At 62.0% G+C, this 22376-nt stretch overlaps 1 protein-coding gene across 1 annotated transcript in view; it reads right to left on the reverse strand.

Moving 5' to 3' along the window:
- The window catches only part of LOC122367399 (lysine-specific demethylase 3A-like), a 38106-nt gene that overhangs the window by 10184 nt on the left and 5546 nt on the right, over positions 1-22376 (reverse strand). Inside the window, exon 2 of the mRNA XM_043340444.1 lies at positions 8143-8311. Within this exon, the coding sequence (XP_043196379.1) occupies positions 8143-8311 (169 nt within the window). The remainder of the gene's footprint in view (positions 1-8142; positions 8312-22376) is intronic.

Below are 22376 nucleotides of genomic sequence, written 5' to 3' on the forward strand. Positions count from 1 at the left end.
CCAGGGTTTACCGGAGCAGACGCCCTTCGCCGAGAGCCCGCATCGCGCTCACTCGGTCGTGGGGTCGAGCCCGTTTGTAAACAGGGCACTTAGAGCGAGGCCAGCTGGGCCCGCCGGCGCCGCGGGCCCGACAACAGAGCCGGGGCAGGGTCACAAAGTTGAGGAGAGACGGACAGCACGCCGGCCAGACGTGTGCCCCGTGCGCCTCACGCACACAGCACGACCTTGGCAGTCACTGCTGGTCGGCGCCACAACAGTCGTCAAGAGCCCTCAGCAGCGGCGAGGGGGGGGGGGGGACAAAGCGCCTCGTCCTGCTTTTACTGGCCTGGCAGCGCCGCCGACACCAACCGAGCACCAGGTAAACAAACACCGGACGATCGCAGCCAAGGTCGTGCAGTGGTCGCCGGTCGGTCGGACGGGTCGGGACGGACGGGGCGCAGGAGTCAGCGCCACCCCAGATACACGGCAGAGCGCGCGCAGACCTGCACCCCGCCCACTCTGGCACGTGGTAGTGAAACAAAGGACTGCGCCTTACACCAGAAATCGGGCGGACCAGGTGGCTACACACTATACGCAGCATTCATCCCTCGAATACAGCATAAAATGCGATGCTATTGCGCGCTAAATAAGCGTGTTACATATTCATATTCAGCAGGCCAACATGTGGCTTCACCGCTGCAATTCTGTTTTCACAGTCAGTTCCTTGTGAAGCCAGTCAGTCTAGCCGGCGAAGTTTCGGTCGGCCAGTTGCTAGGCTATCGCCATAGGAAAACACCAGCGAGGAAATCGGTCGGCGGCGGAAAAACAGATCTCTCTTTTGTGGCGGCGCCGCCTGCAAAACAACGACGTTCCAGGGCACTTGTTGCATGCCGACCGATCAGTGTTATAGCATCGGTTCCGTCAAAGCGCAGTCAATGGTCACACTACGGAGCAGACCGTGTTGATATCGAGGAAATGTCACATAGTGGACTTTTACAACCGAGCATCATTATCAGTTCCTGGACGACCCCAAACGAAACTCGCTGCAACCTGATGATTTGTGTGCCAGGGCTGGCGCAGCGATAAAGTTATATGGCGCTCGTAACTCACCACAACAGTCTGCGCATGAAGATTCGCCACCGCCAGTCGATCTATCAACTTGAAAGCTAACCAAGGTAATCAAACCTTCCGTTCGTCTGTCAGCTCGAAAGTGCGTCGGATCGCCTGGAGAGAGTCGGGCGAGTGACTGGCTGACAGGCTCTGGTACACTCCGGAGTAAACACACCCTCGCGCTGGGTTCGTGCCGCCTGGTGCTTGTAAGGCGTCCGCCGTGGACTTCACCCGGGCCTTGAGATTGGAGCCAGGGCCTGCCGCGCGGACAAGTGAACCCATCGCCCCTTGGACGGCAGTCGGAGCCGACCTGGACGGCTCAGGTAGCTGGAGAGCTTGATATCATCCAAGGATCGTGTGAAGGCTGTCAATGAGCCACCTTTGTCCTTCAGAGGACTGAAATAACGTTACACTGACAGAGACACCACCAATGTGTAAGCCGCGGCAATTCGCTGATATTGCTGTTTTACTGGCGCGCCAATCGCCAGTTAGTAAACACGGATTATAATCAAACCCAGCAGCACGATTCTGTTATCATGTTATTCAGGTGACATCCTCCTTGACAGCCCCCCAACCACGGCTACTGTGCCCGGCACACCAGAGTCTGCAGCGTTCCCAGGCGACCTGTCAGATTCCTCATTCTATCCCACAAGCGGCGACTCCTCACCACTGCCGGTAGCGTCATGTCGCAACACACGCCGGCAATGGACGGGCGTCCTGAAACCGACAACGGCCATGGAGCGACCGATAGCGGCTCAAGGACAAACCACACAGTCGGTGGCCGCCGGCGGCCCGCCGTTCCCGCCGAGAGCTCGTCAGACGGTGAGAGCCCGGCGTTCTATGTGTCGTTTGCCGAGTGAAATTGGGACCCGACGGCTGTTGGATGCCTGCGACCATATTTGGTCACGCATGCAGACCGTCGTCCCTCGAATACGGAGCGAAGATTGCTATCTTGCATGCGATTTGTAACGATAGAAGCAGGCCTGTCAGCAGGTAGCAGCTCGCATAATGTCTGTCAATGACAGGTGCTTGGGTGCTCTAATTTCTTACACCGCGTTCCACCAACCCCATCGCGGTGTAGTGTCGCGACACTTCCTAAGACCGACATGCATTATGTATGCGCGACATCCATTTGGAGCCAGTCCACATTTGGCTCCATCGAACGCACTCGGCTCGCTTTGTATTCGGAGGCGTCGCACGTGCCATTTCATTATGAATAATGGCGAGTCGGCGTCGCGCGGCGGTCGCTCTTCGTTCCAGCAAGCGCCGCTCGCGGCGGCCTCATTGTGTATAAACGAGGAATGCATTCTGGCCGGTCTTCACTGGGGCCGATGTTTACCAACGTCATGGCGTCTGAATGTGGTATCAGCCACGCCCGGGCGGGAGCGGGGACGGGGACGGGGCGGAGGCCGATCTTTACTGCTGGACTGACAGCCGCCACAAAGTGACGCGTCCCCGGCGCGTCCCCATTCCCGTCGCTCAGCCGACGCGTCCTCAGACGCCCGTCTACGTATACCGTGTCTGGTGCATATCGCCCTCCGACCCCGTCCCACTCACGCCTGAGTGGTGCTTTATCGATAGCCGAGTGGGGTGAATGAGGCCGGCAACAGGGGGCGGTGCGCTGCCCTTCCTGCCACGTGCCATTATGCACGGCCGCACGCCGTCCGTGGCCCGCTCGTGCCACGGCGTGAGGCTCCTCACTGAGCCACCGCCTCCGTCGTGCGGGCGTGCCGACCTCACGTCAACGCCTGTAAACTGAACCCAGTGTGGCACATCGCTGACATTTCAAAACCACGCTCAGTGTCCCAGCCAGGCGGCGGGAGCGGGCTTCCTCGCGGCGCTGATAAGGCGGGCGAGAGTCGCTGCCAAACTGGGCCATCGATCGGCTCCAAATCACAGCGCACTCCAGCGCCATCAGAAGAGCTCATAGCCAGGGCCATATGGAGGCATCCCACTTCACCGTAAAACAAAGGTTACCAAATCAATGGCGCCGTCACTTGACCGCGACCTATGGCGTTAAATGTCACACGGCACCTGAACAAACGGGCCGGGGCGATGCATTATCAACATCCATACCGCAGCGAGGACAGGTGGCGCACAGACAGCATCCTGCGCCACATGCGGAAGGGATTCCCCATCGATCGGTGACCTAAGACACAACCACCGTCACCGCGGCCGTCACCGCGGCGAGGAGCGCCTCCTGAGTCAGCCACCGGTCGGGCTCGGCAGGGGTCCGCTGGCAGGGGCGGGTTCTGCAGGGTGCACGGGACGGCTGACCGATACCCACTGCAGCGGCCAGCGGGAGGCGTTAGTCAGCGGAACAGCGCCTTCTCCGAACGGCACAGCTGGCCGCGTGACGCGGTGGAAAATTCTCGCCGCGCTCACACGGCCACACGTTCATGGCAGAGCCAATCCCTGCGGACCGGCCACAGGTGAGGGCAGTCACACAGGTAATGTTAGGGCCGCAGGTCGCGCTGGGGCCACAGGTCACCGGAGACGGCCGCGCGCGGCGGCCGTGGTGCGGCGTTGGCAAGTTGCCAGGAGCGCCGGGGGCGCTGAGAGGTGGCCCGCCTCCCGGCACCGCCCACTGGGTTCCCGCTCAACTATGGTAACCGCCGCCGTGCAGTGGCTTCCCTGCAGGAGGTGCCCTGCTGCGGTCCGACCCGTGCATCGGACATTAATCTGCCACACAGGCAGGCATCGGTCATACATCTCAGTCTCTGGCTGGAAACCAATTACAGACCTTTTCGCTCGGACAGTTTCAGTTTATTTCAAATTATCGGAATTGACCTCAATGCGTCCACGGCCAAGCGGCCCCAATACTGCGCTGCGCTGTGATGTGCTCTGGGCCGTGCACCTCTCAGGCTCCGGCGGGGCGCCGCCAGCCACGTCAGCGTCCGTCGTTCGAACTGCTCTGTCAGCACTGCCGCCGGCGGCCGGAGAAACGGCACACGACCGGCGCCGAGTCGGCAGCGAAAGTGCCCGCCTCTCCCCGATCTCCCCATCTCTTCTGATCGCCTCCCTCTCTCTCCTCTCCCCTCCTCCCCACCACGGATCACGCGGAGGGGTTGTCGGCGGCCCGGCTCGACTGCGAGGTGCGACAATCGATGCCATTGGCGTGCGGCGCGGGCGCGTCCCGCATCGATTCGGCCCGCGCGCTGCCCGAGGTCGTCGCTGCTGAGGGGCCAGCGCGCCGCGCGAGTCAGCCGCTCAATATGGACCGCGCTGACGACGATTCGGCGAGATGGCGCGGCAGACTGCTGTCATGACCATGACGGTTTGATATGGTCCGGCATGGTGTGATTTGGGCGACCACAGCCGCCGCGTTGGCACTCAGCACCGACACGACTCACTGAGCGCGCTGAGCACCGGCTCACCAGCTCTCCAGCTCATCAGTTCCCGGCCGTCGTCCGCCCCAGCCTCGTTCGGTCCGCTTCCACCGCCGCCGGCGTTGACTCCCACGGGAGTAGGCCGTTGACTTTTGGCCCCGGCCGGCCGTCTTTGTTGCCGGCTGGCGCGGCGCGGCGCGGTGCGGTGCGGGGGAGTCGGTCGCTGGGCCGGCCACAAAAGGAGAGCGGTTCGACCGACAACACAACACGGGCCCGCGCTGCGCCGAGCGGCCCGCCCGCTCCCAGCGGACCGGCCACGTGCGGCGGCGGTCTGCAGATCGGGACAGGACGCGGCGGCCGGTCCTCCTCCGGCGCGGCGCGCTCCTTTGTTCGAGCCCGGCGGCGACCGGACACGCCATTCGTATGCAGCGGCCGGCCGCCGGCTGTCGGCACCGCGCCCTGTCCGGAGCAGCAGCGGCCCGGTCAGCGGCGATCGGAGTCGGCCCGCGCCGCGCTGAGTCACTGCGACACGCCCCCGGCAGTGGAGTCATCAGTGGCGCTCGGTGGAGCCTCATCCCCGCCACCAGACAGAACGAGCCGGAGAGAAAGGGACGGGAGGTCGAACACCACCACAGCCGCTCGGTGGAGAGGAGGGTTAGAGGATGAGGGGCGGAGTGCGCCGGTATGTCGGCCGGCCGCGGTCAGCCACCCCTCCTCATACCGATCCGTAACCCCAGCCGAGCACAGCTGGGCGCCAGGAGACGCACGCTGCCGCTCGCACCCTTCCACGCAGATGGAACACAGCCTTTCGAGACACTGGGAGTGGGGAGCGGGGAGGGACGACTGGAAATCCACCAGCCTCAGCTGCACCGAGCCGGACAAACACAGGGTCTGCGCTCGGGTATATCAGCCCACAATCGGCGGCCAAACCTGTTCTGCTCAGGCCGGTCTCGGATAAAATCAGTCGACTAATTCGACAGTCGTAGGTCGCGTGGGCCAGGTGCGCGGCGGATTAGTACAGAACAGGCGGCGAGCCGCACGATACACAAGCATCGTCAGCAACATATCTCTCACAGTCGTAAATAGCTTCCACTGGATATTGATTTTGCAAAGCAGCGTTACAAGATTGCTGAAGTGACTGGCAGCTGAGCTCCACCTGCCGCGAATAACTGCCAATCATATGGCGATCATATTCACCCCATGTCCGCCTAAGCGGCAGCGTCCACTGGCTGACGCCACCCCACGCTGTCCAACAGCGTGACTCACGGTCCCGGAAGCACGGCGCGTCGACCGGCGAACCACGGGCCGACTTCCGGGCCGGCCTGACTCACAGAGCCGTATTGACCGGCGGCCGGCCACCGCTGCCGCGCTACCGTGCCGCCGGGTCGACCATTTCCATCCCGGCGCGACCCCGCCCGACACGAAACGACGCGACGTGCCGCGGCACGGCGGCACGATATGTCATGACCACGCCGAGCGCGGCTCGTCGTCCAAATATCACCGAACGGCGTGACAGAGTCACGAGCGGAGTAGCACGGCGCGTCACGAAGCGCCGCACGCACGGTAGTGAGCCGCGATGACGCAACCGGACTTCCTGACCAAACAATGACCGAGTGCCCGAGTCAACCTCTAATTCCGCATCACGATAAGAGCCGGGGATCACCAGCGATGACGAGCTACCCGCGGCACGGTTCGGCAACAGGTGGGGCCGGGCCGGTGGGCCGTCACCCGTCCGCCGCCCGCCGGCCTTTGTCGACACACGTCGCTACGTGCACCTGCCCGCGGGGCCGCCGGTCCGTCCGAACGTCGCCTTCCGTTCCGGGATTCAGCCGCGAGCTGAACATCCGGTGGGTCCGGCGTATCGCGTCCTACATGGGGGCCTGGTTCGCATCCGCCTGCCGCTAGCACACAGCTGTGCTCCGATAAAAGCTCACAGCGGGCCGAACGGAAGGCCGCCAGCTCAGCGGCATCAAACACGATCACCATAGATGGAAATTTCTCAGGTTTCTCAATCTCATCTCAGTCAATCTCATCGCCGGAGACTATCGCCTGATCAATATGACGGGGGAGTCCGGCGCGTGGGGCGACCCATCTCTCCGATGAATCCGCTCCCGCTGCAGACAGGATCTGCGACGCACCGGACCGCTCGCGCTGAGTGCCGGTGCGGCCGACCGACCCAGGCCATTGCGATGGAGCTCGCAGCCGATGACCTTTCCCCGGCGGCGTCTCTCGCTACTCTCCGTTGTCATGGTAACGACCGACACGCTGTGGGCGGATATGCCGTGCGCCGCAGCGAGCACAGGCCTCCGGGGCATGGAGAACGAATCAGAGCGGACGGACGAACAGACGCTCTCATCGCGCGTACTCAACAGACTTTTGGCCATCGGACCGTCTGACAAGGACTCTCCCAGTCTACAAACCTCTCCTCAGCACCACACTCGCAGATTGCCGAGTCCGGTGGCATTTGGTCCAACTTCCCGCAGCCGGACAGAGTTAGTTCCCAGAGTCGCCAAACTTGTCAGCGGTCCGTCGGGCAGCTGGGTGTAACTACCGCGGCGGCGGCCACTTAGAGCGTCCCAGCTGCGCCGGCCAACGCGTCCCACCGCGTCGGCAATCGGCCGATGACGAGCGGAAGCCGGCCGCCGCCGGGCGTCGAGCGGGCGCTCGTGAGCGGTCCGTTCCGCTCCGCACGGGCGCGCTGGCGGTGCGCCAGCTGGTCCGAGAAAGTGGCGGCTCGGCGGCGGTGGCCGTGGCGGCCGCGCGTGACGCGATGGGTGACGTGAGACGATGCGCCTCCCACGGCTGCGGTCTGTCTCCACCAACGCAGCCTGGCGAACTGCGCAATACATTCACGGATGTCATATACAAAGCCCGATTTAGAAATCGCAAATCGATCTCTAAACGGAAAAACGTCTGCGGCTCCCAAGGCTGACACATGCCACCCACGACCGTCCATGGTCGTCAGCCCTCCCCATGGTCGCCCCTTGGCCGCCACGTGTCTCGGCACCGATTGATGGGCGCGCCCGCTCGGGGCCAGTTGGAGTGGAGCCATTCGTTCCCGGGGGACAGGCCAGCTCGCCGGCCGGGCTGCCCGGTGTCACAGGGTACGTTGCAGATGGGACAAAGGTCGCAGCAGCACAGCGGTAATGACAGCACTGCGCTGTGGCAGCATAGCTGTAACGACAGCATAGTTATGACGCAGCACAGTGACTTCTGTGATCCAATTGAGTCCACCCTAGTCGTCCGCACGAATGACTCCACGTTGTAACACGCCACCGGCACCAGCTGGCTGCCAGCAATATTGCAAAACCGGACCAACAGAGCCTCAAGGGTATCAGTCCGCATCAGCATAATCAAAGTATCAAAGTAGAGGTCTGGCGCATGGTGGGCCGTTTCCAAACCGCGGCCAGCGCTGGCCGGCCGGCCGGTCCGCTCTGGGTCTGGACCGTCTCTTCTCGGACGGGTTCGGTATACGACAGTCACAAACACACTCGGTGCAGCTGTCTGGCTCGGAACGACATACACAGAGCCGGCGGACAGTCCAAATCGGTCCACTCTGCGGTCATGTCAACAGGACTGACCGCAACCGCCGCGGCCTCACCGGCCGGCCGCAAACCATACACGGACTCCGACGGGCTGCGACCGCTGCAGGCGGACCCCTCCTCCCCCACCCGTGTCTGCCGGCTGAAAAAGGCCCCGCTGCAGCTCTCAAAAGGTCACCTACCTTCTGCTGCATGAGCCGCATGCTCTCAGCGAAGTGTTGCGATACCGCCTGCTGCTGCTTCTTGCGCTCCTCCTCCTGACGCAGCCGCTCGGCCGCTTCGCGCTGCTGCTTCTCCGCTTCGCGCTGCTGCTTCTCCGCCTCCCGCTGCTGCTTCTCGGCCGCTTCCCGACTGTGAACGAGAGAAACGTCAGGGTCAGGAGGGTGAAACCGACTGGCGAACTTTGAAAGCACATTAACCACGCAATCAACATGGAAGTGGCCGTTAAAGCTGGATATAAACAAAGCCAAACAGAGACATTAGCATGACATGGGATTAACATGCATGACAGTATAATGCGATTATCCAGCGGAGCCGACAGCGCCCCTCTGACGTCACGATTTCCACACGGTCCCGGAATCACCGTGGGAGCACAAACCGCCGCCAGCGGGCGTCATGTCACGCAGCACGCCACCGAAAGCCACTCGGCAGTCTTCACGCCTGCAGCTTACACGCCACGCCCACAGGTTTGTAATACCATCCCCCGTTATCGGGGGGCGTGACCCGACATCACCGCGGTATCGGCGGCCATCGCGGGCCGGGCGCCGAACCCCGTGCACCGGCACTGTCGCCACGGCCGGGCCGTCGGCAGTGCAGGATAGCGCGCTATCGGCACCCGAGCGACCTTGGCGCGGACAATGGGTGCGCCGCCTCGGCTACGGCACACGCGGCGGCACGGACGGCGACAGCGCCCAGAAAACACTCAGAGGCATCGAACCAGCGCCGCGGCACGCCGGTGTTAGCAGGACTGGTGTGAGTGTCATGGAGCTGCACGAGACCAAGACCACGGAGACCACGGCAGCGGTGGGATGGGATAGACAAAATGTCACGAGTCAAGGATGCTCCAGTGCTACCCCGGTCTGAACAGACTTCGATTATGGTTGGTTTAAGCTCGTGCAAAGTCATAAATAAGGCCGATCAGGGCCACGCGGCGTCACTGCATGTCACTGACACAGCAATCTCCACGACTCAGACCCGACAATCTGACCCAGCAATCTGGCCCGACAATCACGCTCTCCATCGCAGTGCCATCGGCAGGCAGCGCCGTGCGGCGGACACCTGCCGCAAAAACAGCCTCCCGCCGACAGAGAGAGAGACGACCGCGGAGGCCGCCGCCCGCTCTCCATACGCCGGTCGGTGCTGCGAGCAGCTGGTGGGCGCCGCGGCTCCACGCTGTAAGAGCTCTCTGCACCGGTCGGCGCCGCCTGACATCCCACTCCGTGCTCGGTAACCATCCGCTGCAGTGTGGAGCCCCGCGGGCCCGCGGGGCCGTGTTGTATCACACGGCGCCGGCTGCACACGTCGACACCACCGCCGGGCACGGCCGGCTGCGCTCACACGGACGGGAGGCCGGCCTCCGCTGGTGGTCCTCGGACCGTCCCAGCTGGCGCCTGTCCCTCCGGCTGCAGCGGGAGACGTATCGCCCCCATCCCGTCGGCCAAACTGCAGAGAGACGGGCAGGAACGAGCGGGCGGATGTCACGCCGATGTCACCCACAGCGCCCGGCGGGACAGGCGAGAGAGTGGAACTCGGGGGTTCACCGCGAGCATCCGTCATGCATTATTACGAACGCCGTGGGCATGTCTGCCGCGATGTAGTCAGGGTCACAGAGTCCGAGAGAAGAGGATATTGTCTACCCTGCAGAGAGCCGGGTCTGTCGTCCGCGCGACGTGCAGACCGCGCTCGCCGCTGACGGATGTCCTACCGAGCTGAGGTCGTCGCTCGACAGTGACTGAGCGCACGACCTGTGCCGCAGCTCGGGAACATCCATCAGCACTGTGACAGGGACCCTCCCCCGACCTCTGGCAGCGGCCGGGCGCCACCTGCGCCCTGGTTCAACGGGTCGTCGAGTGAGAAGGTTGAGTAGAAAACGCCACAGCCAGCCGTCATCACCGCACGACACGTTCGGGCGGGTCACGGACCATAAAACAACTCATAAACAAGAGAAGAGCTCAATTAGTCAGAGTGGAACAAAGCACCTGTGTCCCCACACCGGCATAGAAACACAAACTGTCAGAGCCACTGGCGAAAAAATATGTTGTTTTGTCGGCTGGCAAAAAGACGTGAGCGAGGTCGACTCGAAGAACGGCTTAGAGCTCAGACGGCACTCACGCGAGCCCGCCTACACGCCGTAGCAGACACAACAGATCAAGCAGCAGCCCTTCTCTAAGCTGCGCCAGCCGGCACGCTCGCTCGGCACGCAGACTGTGGTAGAATTTGTTCTGAGACCTCAGCTCGGAGACGCCCGTGGAGAGAGGCGGCCGTGACTGGCCCTTTCGCGCGACCGTGACACAGCAGCGTGACGTCATGACACAGCACAGTGACGTCAGCACACCTGGACGGCCAGCCACGTGGAGGCGAGGCGCCCCGGGACGATGGCGGACCAGGTCATGGCGCTCCCTCCCTCACACACCCCGAGTCCTGTCGCTCCGGGACGCTCCACGCGGATGACATGTGAGATAGCCCGGCCACCCAGCAGCAACATTCCGCGCTCATCAGGTGGTCTGACTGCTGGCCACTCGGCGGTCGGTGCCCGTGCGTGCTATGACTGTCAGCAATGTCAGGCCGCCACCGCTGCCGGTCACGCCAAATGCACAGGGAGTGAGCCGAGATGCAATCGGCACTGCACTGCCCTGACCGTGACTGTCGAGCGCCGGCCGGGAGGGGGGGGGGGGGGGGCACTCGATCGCACGCTCAAGGACAACCGGCCGGCTCTGTGCTGCGGGTTGTAACCGGCCAGCGTGCACTGCACACGTGCACAGCGTGCAGCGCTCGGCCTGTCCCGACTGACTAGCTAAGTCCTGAGCCGGCCGAGCCGAGCAGACACCGAGCACAGAAACCCTGCACTATCGGCATACATAAAGAGCAACACGGCATGCGTGTGTGTAGCGACCTTATCCACCGCCACAACACGCAGCGCCGCAGCGATGACACTCGGAGCCTCACCCACTCTATCACTTAAAAACTCTCACACGGCTCACAAACAAGTCAGCCAGGGAATAATAAATTTCAGCTCAATAACGGGAGAATGTGAGCTAACACTGAAGGCCACCTGCAGACAACGAAACCGGAGCGTGGCGTGAGAGCCGCGATACGGCACGCCATCCACTCGTCCCGATTAGCATCGCCACGACCGACCGCAAAGGAATGGAAATGACGTGGCACCGGACCCAGTCACGCCGTAGATGAAAGACGGGCCAGTGAACCTCGGCGCTGAAAAACGCCACTCAAAAGGCGTCATGCACGGAGGAACCCACACCTTTCACTGGGACACGACTGTTCCCATTCAAACTTCTGACTAATCCGACCACGAAGGCTTGAATACGTTACCAAACTGGAGTTCCATATAGTCGTTCTCACCGCATCAGGGTTCGTTGAGCGAAGTCCTAGACTGCGAGGCTGAGAGTCTGTGCCCGGGTCCGACCTCAGCCGATCACTGCGGGGTCGGACTGAGTCGAACGCGGCCCTCGGGGAGAGCTGGCACACCGGATGGTCGACTCACACGCGCCTCTGTCGTCAGTGATGGCCACACCGCCCCCGCCGCGCCCCGGGAAGGCCCCTGGCCTTGAACCAGCGCCCAGCGCCAGCCAGCAGCGGCAACAGCGGGATTGGGTGCAACCGACCCCGGAGAGCCAGAGGATGAGCCAGGTGCGCCACCAGACGCGCCAGCCTTCTACGAACGGGGCCACAATTTACCGTGGTCGCGACAGGCGGCGCGCAGCGGCCCGCAGTGCGTTGTCACAAGTCACAGCGGCGGCGGTCGGCCGTGACTCAGCCGACGACCTTGGACCAGAGGGGCCCGGCGCGGCGCCAGCGTGTCAGGTGAGCGGGGGGGGGGGGGGGGGGGTCAGCCGGCGGTCAGGTGTTGGCGGCCGCTGTGTGCCGTTGCCAAGACGCCGTTGCGGTCGGACGCGATTCCGCTGACAAATGGTCCCTACCGTGTCACACACCGTGTGTATGCACACTATGTGCACGGGCACAAAACAATCGTGCCAATATGGTCCACCGTGCGGCCTGTCACACGACAGCTATGCCGCCGGCTATAATTGGCTACCACGCACACGGACTAAAGCCATTCGGCATTGATCGTAAGCCGGACTGTCTTGGAGCATGTCCAGCTAGGAAGACAGCCGACGTCGGCAACTAATGCACCCGTCACGGGGCTGATGTACCGACCGCTGACAGAACCGGAGGCAAAACCCTCTATCCTGTCAACAAGCTGACATAATCCGACGTGGAACATGCTCCACTTTTTCAGCCCCGTATATCACAACGAACCATAATAGCTCACCGTGTTTATGCTATTTGGAGTTCTACAACCGTGTTATGACGAAGCATTTGATAGCGCTACACGAAACATTTTACCCCCGCATTCTGTAAGGATTCTTCATCTGTGGTAAAGCTATCGCATACCTCATACTGAGACAGTCGCAGAACTCCGGATCACATAAATACGACGCGGTATTCTGCCGCTTATCGGTGACCGCTTTGAGGTTCGATTATAGCCCGATTCTGACCATTGAGGTGGGGCGCCGCCTGCCATTGGTGAGTCGGCGAGCAGTTCCCGTTATCGTGCGGCGGACGGTTCTCACGACCCAACCGCCACACCATTTCCCGTTCAGCGCAGCGCACGGGAAATGTCGATACAACAGAGAACCGCCGCGAGTTTCCTACGCCAGCGGTGCTACTGCCAGCAACTCGGAGCAGGCGCTGCAAAGTTCGATCGTAATACAGCCCTGTCGGCATGCGGCTCCAGTATGCATGTTCCCTAGTCACGAAAGTCGGCAGCGGCCGTCGAAACACGGCGCTCCCCCAGCGTGGTCGGTGATTACATACCTACTGGCCCAAATCAACCTCGACCGGACTCGTCGGCTGTGTATCACAGTTTCAAGGCCAATGAGCTCAGAGCCACCGCCGTTCCCTAAGCCAGACAGATGGCACGTTTCCAGATGGCGTTTCGTCGCGCTGCTCCGGACAGAATACATCCCCAGCGGCATGCTCGCAGTGGCGTTCCGAACTTGGGATTGGAGTCGGCTGGGTCAGCCGGGTCGGCCGGCGACACCCGCAGCCCCAGAGAGCGTCCGTGACCGCCGGCGGACCGTCCAACTCGGCCGATTAATCAGCGTCGACGAGCGGCGCCGAGACATTGGCTCGGCTCCCAATCGCCGGCCGGCCGGCCGGGCCAATCGGGCCAGCGGCGGGGTGCGGCAGCTTCCGGAGCATCCGCTGCCATGATCAATCAGCGCCGGTGATAGCGGATAGGCCGTGTCCGAGGCCGCAGCGGCCGACTGACACATACGGCCGCTGCAGGATTTGAGAGATTACTGCGTCACTGAGCTCAAAACAAAGCCAGCCACGTCATGTGATTTATAACAAAACGGAATTGCGAAGGGCAGATGACGCAACTGGTTATGAGTTTAGACGCCAATCAAAACACAGAAGCAACAACATTGAAGGATGTGACGTACCACATGCTCTATTGCAAGCCGGAGGCTGCAGCGCCCCCGCCATTGATCGATTTCTCTTGAATCATTCCCCCATCTACGGCTCTGGCTGCCGCCATCCGTGATGTCACCCCAGCCCGTCGCGGTCGGCGCTGAGATGGCGTCGTCGCCGTCAGCTCAGACTTCCCCGTCATTAGCTGGCCACTCGGGCCAGGCTGGCGGGACTGCACACCCCGCTCTCCATCACGCCGACTTATTGCGACGAACGGCCGCCGCGGGACTACCCGGCCGCACCTGGCTGCATCGTGAGGTGCATTGGACTTGGAAGGGGCACCAGACGGCATCACATGGCACCAAGAGAAGCCGGACAGTTTGTTCAGACGGCAACAGGCGGCACCGCACGACACCACACGGCATCGCACGGCACCACGCGGTACCAAATTTTGTCACATATCAGCTAGTGTATAAAGCGTATTCATATTCGAGACGGGATCGCCGGCCTCCCGACCAGACCACCCGTCTCAGACGGTCGGACACCGGCGCTGTCTGGGCTGGGTTCGGACGGCCTCTCTGAGATCGCTGACGCAGCTCCACCGTCAGCACAGCCGACCACGCCGACCGCGTCGTCAGCAGCACACTCAGCAGCGCTACTGAAGCCATACAGACACAGCTGCTCGGCTCAGCAGATGCCCGCAGTTGGCTCCAGCCCGCAGCTAACCTCCGCAGCACTAACTCAGTGCAGCGCTACAGCCTCAGACTCAGCATCGCCTACATCCTCCTCCAGCCACCCGGCGCCGTTCAAAGGCCGATCGAGTCCGCGGAATGGGCTCAGCCCCTCCCTCCCTCCGCCCCACTGCCAGCCGAGCAGGGCAGGTAAACAACCGCTCCTCCGCCAGCCGACAGGCCCCGTGGCGCAACGGTGGCCGCCGCGCCGGCTGCCAGCCGCCCGGTACGCCGCGCAGTGTTGCTACAGGCGCGGCGATGTTGTTCCAAGCACCGCACCGCGGTAGTCAGTGTTTGCGTTACATTTACGACAATGCATGACTCATTCACCCGGGTAGAGTTTGTGTCTTGTTCTCTCCTCACCTCAGCCGCTCTACCCTGCAAACCTGTCTACATCAGCGTGACTGGGCGGAGGCCGGAGGAGCGCCAACGGGTGCATTCCGCCACTGCACGCTACCCACCCCCACTGGAGGAGGGAGGGGGAGGGAGAGAGACAGATGGGGCCGACACGCCGGATGGCAGGTCGGAGGTCAACGGTGACGCATGGATGACGCCACAGCGCCACAGCGTCAGAGTGCGCCCTCGCACTCCACTCGGTGGGCACTCCTTCAGTCGAGCTTCAGACAGCATACAGAACGGTACAGTAAGTGACGCGACGCAGTCATGAAGAGACGCTAAAAAAACTGCGACTATATAATCCCCACGTCGAGGGCTGGTTGCCGACAACTGTACCGGCGTGCTGTCCAGTATGATTATTTAAATTCGATGTGTTTATTTTATCTTGTCCTCTATGCTGATCCAGACCCATGGCTGCGGACGGAGGCAGACGTTACTAAAGCGGGATCGTGGAGTGTTTAGTCAGCAGTCGATCGACGTCTCCAGATCCAAGTCTGAACGCGGGTTCGACGGAAAGTACCCACAACTGAGCACGGCTCACTTGTGAGCATTATGGGATCAGGACTGCACGGCGCACGTTTCTCATCCACTTCATAACCACGCACACGCCACACAGCAGTACGATCAACAGCGTCCTTGGATCTCCCCGCGTGTTGCTGCATATAGCTGCCAAACACACAGGCGAGCCCTGCCTTCCCGATAAGCAGGCTCGCTCCGATCCCATCCCCACCCCTCTCGAAATGACACGGCACGTCCGCGTCTGAGTAACCCACCGAACCGGTCTGTGACGGCACACGGGCTCACGCGGCGCGATCTGCCGCCCGGCGGACTCGCGCCGCGCCGGCCTTGTTGCGTGAGAGCGCGGCGGCGGCCGCTCCCACGGCATGGGGAGGAGGGGAGGGGGCGTGAGAGCGGCCGCGGCCGGACAGCTGACGGTGCGTCCGCCCGGGCCGCCCGTCCCGCCCTCTGAATGGCCCCGGGTCAGCAGGGGACGGGTCGTGGGGTGACGCCCCCGCCGGCCGCGGCTGCTGCTGCAGCACGAAGGCAATCAACAGAGCTGAAACTGGCGGCGTAGGCGGCCGGCCAGCCGGGGCTCCAGGCCGGCCCGTCCGCCGCGCCGGTCCAGTACAGGGTCACGAGAATCACACAAACAAACCGGTCAGAGAGCGCTGGGCTGATCCCTGTACCCGCGGCCGGATTACCCAGCGGGCGGTGCTCGGAACAGCCGCCAAACAGCCGGTCCGTCCCGGCGCTCAACACCCGCTCGGCCACAGCGGAGCTCAGCTCAGTCCGTGGAGCGGCGGGGCACGCTCGGCCGTGTAACTGATAGCGGTCTTCTAAGAGCCGGCGCGCTGCCAGCCGACCGTTCGTGGAAGCGTGCCGTTCCTCTGTCATGTGGCCGGTGGTTGAGAGTCGTAAATCCTGTCCGCCTTCACGTCACCGACAAAAGATGGTACTCACGCCGCGTTCAGACGGCGGCTTTGGGTGAAGCTGAGCCGGTAAATCCCGTCAGTCGCAATGATGGAACGTGGAGAACCGAGCACATGTCGTTTGAGTTCATGAGCATAAAACAATCACCAAGCCATCGCAGCAATTCAAACCGCGTGGTGTATCGTACGGTCGTGCAACAATACCATGTCCAAACATAACTCGTACATTTTCCTACCGGTCGTAAGCGTCCAACTACAACGCTCCAAGTTCAGGAACTTCGCCAACACAAATTCTTATCCACTCGGCACAATTCCGTTGATATTGTCCATAAATCCTGGAGACGTTAGTGTCAGTGGTCCAACTTTGAGTCGATGAATGTCTCACTATTAGCTTCTGGCGAACTGCCAGGGGCGGGACAGCTGCAACTTTCGGTAGTCGTGATCACGTGGCCAGGCCCGGTAAACGCTGTGAGTCGCCACTCCCAAAGCACGTGACAGTGCAGAGTCACGTGACCGCGGAGCGTCACGCACCGTCACGTCGCACCACACCGGCTGCGTGACGCAGCGGAAACGTTATGGTTCCACTGCCTGTCGAGCTCTGCTAACCCAAACATGAAACACCGAGCGACGGCAAACCAAACGGAGCGTTAACCACCGCGGCCGACCAACACGACAACGAGGAGCACCAGTCGATGGTTGAGCTGCTCACAGCGACGGGCACCCAGCAGGGTCACAACGAGAAACACCCACCGGGGTTTCAGAAAGGAACACCCACTGAGGGTCACAGCAAAAGGCATCCGTCCAAAGAGCTAAGCCAGCAACACCGCTGAAATCATTGAGCAAGTCCGAGCAACATCAATCAAGCCTACAGCTGCTCAAATAAATCTCCCCATCCCTTGCGCAGCGCGACCACGTAGGCTCTCACTAATCGTCCCACACAGACGGCATTTCCGAGCGAGCTGACCTCCGACAGCGGAGGAATCCCATTGGCTGGGCCATTCACGCACACAGCCTTGGTACGTGACCGACAGCGCGGCCCGTGACTGGCGGCGGTCTCTCTGACCTTGGCTGGCGGCTGTCACCTGTGAATCAGCTCGGCGAGGGAGGGGAAGGCGCTGTCACGGCGCCAGATCTCTCCCGAGGGGAAGGGGAGACACGTCCGGGGCGGAGAGCGCTGCCAACATATAGCAGAGCGTCAGCCGCCGCCTCAGCAATGGAGGGGATCGTGTCAGCCCTCCCAGCCTGACCGAGAGGCCGGACCTGCTGCTCGGAGGCCCTCAGAGATCCGGCGCGCCTTGTTTGGGGTTGGGTACGTGACCGGACCGGCTTGGCACCAGGTAACGTGCCGCCAGGTGCTCTCCAGACATCGCACGAGGAATGAGTTAAACGACGGTGCACAGTGGTGCAAAATGCACATTACATAATACATACTGCACGCGCAAACTGCACATTCCGCCCCACTGCGCTTCAGCGCAGCGATGTGGCTTCATAAGACCACAATAACGTCAGAGCCAGAATTATCTGCCCTGAGAGACACTGAACAGATTATCACAGCTACCTACCAGGAACTTTCAATGCCAACGCTAATCAGTTAACGATTGACTTGTCATCACAGTAAATACACCAAACGGCCGTGAACAGCACTCCGCGTTAACCAGCACTTAATGCATGATGCATGATCTGGCTCAACAAGCAACGTAGTTGGCTACGTTTCAGCTCTGAGCCCGTCCTTTTCCATCGTGGATAACGCTCGCCGCCTTTCTCCAGCCCGCGCCGACATACTTCATTCGCTGGCGCCGAATGGGCCGTCCTTGACACGAAATGTCATTCAGCGGAGGCGGGGCGGGCCGCCGCGGGGGCGGCACGGCTCTGCCGAGGAGCGGCGTGGGCGGCACCCGATCGATCGTCGGGGAGATGGGCGCGGCCGCTGCGGCCGGCACTCGGTCCGGAGGGGCAGCTCGCGGCGGCTGCGGCCGGCACTCGGTCCGGGGCAGGGGAGGGGCAGCTGGCGGCCAGTCGCGTGCTCGCGGTCCGTCCGTCCCCGGCTGGAGCGTGCGGCGGAAACGGCGCAGCCGGACGGGGAAATGGTGCCGCCAGCTGCCGCTGGGCCATAAAGCGGCCGCGGGCGGCGGTGCGCGCCGCCGCCGCCGAGCCCAGCACCTGTGGCTCCCTCCACCGCGGCCCGCCCCGCCGCCGCTACACAATCACAACGGTCCCACCATTCAAACCGACCCGCCCGCCGCCGGCAGCTATTTAAAATCCGGGCAAACAGCCTCCCAATCGCCAGATGTCCAGTTCATTGCAGTGCTGAGTTATGTAACTTATCCCCGGCTCTCTGGTGAGCGTGCATTGTGGCGGGTGGGAGGGAATTACCTCGGAAAGCAGGGAGAGGGGATGGGCAGCTACCCGTATGCCCGCCTCAGCGCACCAGTCCCGCGGGAGTCGGGGCCGGCAAACACATACGCTATCACTCACAAGATGTCGACCAAATCAACAACACTGGCTTCCCAGAAGGACTGCTGCCCAGAAATAAACAGTCGAATTGAAGCGTCCGAGGTCTGCTGACGGAGTATTAGATCAGCGTCGCGAAGACAGCCAGCTCGGGCAGTGCTGTCAGTCCTCGTGGAGCAATTTTCCCGATCAGCCAAGCCTCCCGCGGCCAAGGATAGCATACTCGTAACGATGCCGGCTATTACCTCCAACAAAAGCTGAGCGAGCCGCTGCGTCTGTGGCGGCCCGTAATTTGGGGCCTTAGTTCCACACCGGCCGCCCATCCAGTGACGCAACAACGCCGCCACGTGTGAAACCACCGCATCGAGCGCCTCCGACCAGGAAACGCTAACGACAACGGCTTTCCCACACTTGCAAATTAGACACGATTTGCGAACACCGTTACAACCGGAACATGACATCCGTGAAATACTGAGCCACTAGACTGCGGGGCTGGCTCGCGAATCGTGCCGACTATATAGACGCCGCCTGTTTCTGAAGACGGCCGAACTCCCGCTGAAAGCGAACGTACCGCAAAAACCGAGCGCCGCAGACTCTCGCCATTTCTGGTCGGTGCGGTCGCCGGCGGCGGCGGGGTTCAGCGAGGCGGCACAGGCGGCCACCGACTCAGCTGCAACACACCCTCACCATAGATCAACGACGGCGACCAAAGACCGGCGTCCGGGAGACACGCGGGCCTCGCGGACCCAGCGACACGGTCTTTATGAAGAGCTATCACCGGCAGCAGGCTGGAGTCGACCAGTCAACTAAACACATCGGATGGCAGCCGGACAGCAGTGCAGGACAGGACTGAGAACTGTTGCCGTTTGATCAACCATCATCGGTATGACCGGGGTACGGGAGCGGTTGAATATGAACTGATGGGCTAGACCAAGATCTCGTGGGTTAGACCAATTAGTCCAAGTAGCTGGACCAAGATCGGTCGGCGTACCAGCGCGGCCGCTCTCCCGTGCCCCGGGTCGGCCGGTCCGGGCGTGCTGCCAGCTCCGGCCCGCCCGGCCCGCCGCCGCGCCGCTCCGGCGTGACCTTGGTCGGCAGTGGCACGCCGTTCATCAGCCCCGGCCCGACCGGTTCCACCGGGGCCGGGGGGGGAGGGGTCATGGGGCCGAGCAGCGTGGCAGCCGACAGAGGCAGCCCGGATCAGCGGCCGCTCCTCGATACGGAGAGATGAGCAGCGAACCGTGTCCGACTGGGGAGTGTATGTAAAATACACGGCCGACGCGGCAGGGCTAATAAGGATGGAAAGAAATACACGGTCCTTGGTGGTAAGGTTTGTTCACATCTTCCGCATACGTTTGTTGGAGACTGAATAAATAGGTATAACCAGGCAGAGGTAGCAGCTGCCATTCCCAGTCCGTGCACACATGTGGAGTTCTACGAATTATGCACTTGTGTCAACTGCTGAATGCCACCAAGCCCTATCTGCATTATGCACCATGTAGTCCCAGTTGAAAGGCGGCCTTGGACTGGTAATATACAACGATCGTTTCTGGTCTGCACGTTTCGCCACTCTCTCACTCCACTGCTCTCTCTTTCTCTCTTTCCTCTCTATCTCTTCCTTTCCCCTCTCTTTCCCTCGGCCAGCATCGACTTCCTCCTGGTCTAGTTATCAGCCCGACTGTGTGGCCTCTCAGCCCAACTTTGGATCTAGTCTCTCGTCTGAGACCATCTTCACCCCTCTCTCGGCCCAGCTCTCGACCCATCTCCGGCACAGTTTCGGCCCCGGCACCGTGCAGTCCACGGTCGACGACCTCAGCTGCCGGCGCCAGCCAGCCCACATAATGTGTGCTGCGGCAGAGCGCCTGCCCGGCCCGCGCCGTCCGTCGCTCGGTCGTCTGTTCGGTTCGCCGCGCTCCTCACATAGACCGATAACGGAGACAGGAGACAGTTGGAGACGGTCGCACGGGATAGAGGCCAGTGGGGACGGGAGGGGAGGGGCGGGATGGTTGACCACGGTGGACGACAAAGAATGGATGACAGGATGTGGTATGTGGGGAGATTTGTTGGAAGGATGTATCGGTGCTAACGAAATGACGCAATACGATAGAATTGCTTGTTTTACATAATACGCAGTGGTTTAAAACCATGGTGGAATGTTTTATGAACCTTGCTGTTGAATTATTAGTTTATTTCACTTCAATCTTAAATCAAGCAAGTAAAGAAATAACGAAGTAAAGCCCAGGCGGCGTGACCCGCGCTCTTCTCTGACAGACGGTCACAAACACCCAGCGGTACCGTTTGCTCGGCCGGCGGCCTCCGACCTCTGTTTGGAGACAGAGCGCCGGCCGTGACGGGGCGGCCGTGCTCGGCGGTCTCGGCACGCCCCAGTTCCAGCGCACGGTATCTCCGCCATGGTCCCGGCTCGCTGACACCGGTCCGTCACGGCTCCCGGTGCGTCACACAGACGCGCCAACAATGGGCTGAGCCCGTGACGCTGAGCCCGTGACGCTGAGCCCGTGACGCTGAGCCCGTCGCCCAGGCAGCCGGAAGCGTTTGGGGCGTGCTGCACCGGCCACAAACGGGGTGGGTGCGGCTGACGTCTGCCGGCCGTAAACACGGGCCGCGCCCGGTCAGTCACCGATCACTGCGCCCATACATCTCGGTCAGCCGCCCGCCGACTGCTCCCCCTCCTCCCCAACGCTACAGACATATATCGTCCCCTATCGTTCAGCAACGGGCTGATGGTACCGGCTCACTGCGGCGGCTGCTGACCGGCCAACTCTGAGTAGGGGCTTTTGACCGGCCAGTATTAATTCATGTAATGTTTTCATTAGGCTTCTGCCGTATTGACGAACGCTTCGGAAGCCGCTATGGATGTGTGGATTGTGGAACTCTCAAATACGCCCAAACATCGCTGTCTTTGTTCGCCCAGCAACTCGCCCCTGTCTCTGCCACACAACACCTCTCCGTCTCCGTCACCCAGCAGCCTCCTCCCTCCCCCCCCCCCTGCCGTCTGCGGCACACGGCGCCGTCGGCCACCGCCCGGCGCCGTCGGCGGCAGGTGTCGCCCCTCTGTTTACCGCACCACGCGTCTGCACAGATGGTCGCTGATGTCATGCAGCCGACCTTGGTGCGGAGAGACGTGTGGCTGGCCCGGGACGGGCCTGTCGTAACCCTCCCCTCCCCGCCCGCTCCCTCGATCCACCGCCGTGTCACCACCTGTACACTGTACAGTCAACGCCTGCGGCCGCGGCAGTCGGGCGTGACGAGTGACGAACAGACGGATGACGCGGCGCGACACGGCGCACTCAGCACGGCACAGCACAGCACACGGCACATAACGGAAAGCCACACAAAGCTCGGTACGGCACAGCAAAGCATTACACGGTGCAACCCGCACAGCACAGCAACAAAACACAACACAGCACAGCACAACACAGCTCGTCACGGCACCGCGCGGTGCGGTGGTCGGCGGGTCTATCGATTCGCCGCTCGCCGCCACGTCGGCCGTCCGAGACGACGCGGCTTGTTTTCAGAGGAGTGCTCGGCCTTTCGCCGCCGGCTGCGGCGAATGCCAATCAGGCGGCGACTTCCCCGGAGCTCAGTCTGGGATACGGCACAGCATGACAAGCGGTCTCCAGAGGTAATCCTACGTCCATTTACCGACGCTCTTTTCCTTGATGGAACCGCTCGGGCGACTTTCCTGCCCGAGGAGATATTATGGCGAACAAGTGACGAAAGCCAACATCACGA

Source organism: Amphibalanus amphitrite, unplaced genomic scaffold (genome assembly GCF_019059575.1).
Source record: "Amphibalanus amphitrite isolate SeventyFive unplaced genomic scaffold, NRLGWU_Aamphi_draft 000031F_arrow, whole genome shotgun sequence".
Taxonomy (NCBI): Eukaryota; Metazoa; Arthropoda; class Thecostraca; order Balanomorpha; family Balanidae; genus Amphibalanus; species Amphibalanus amphitrite.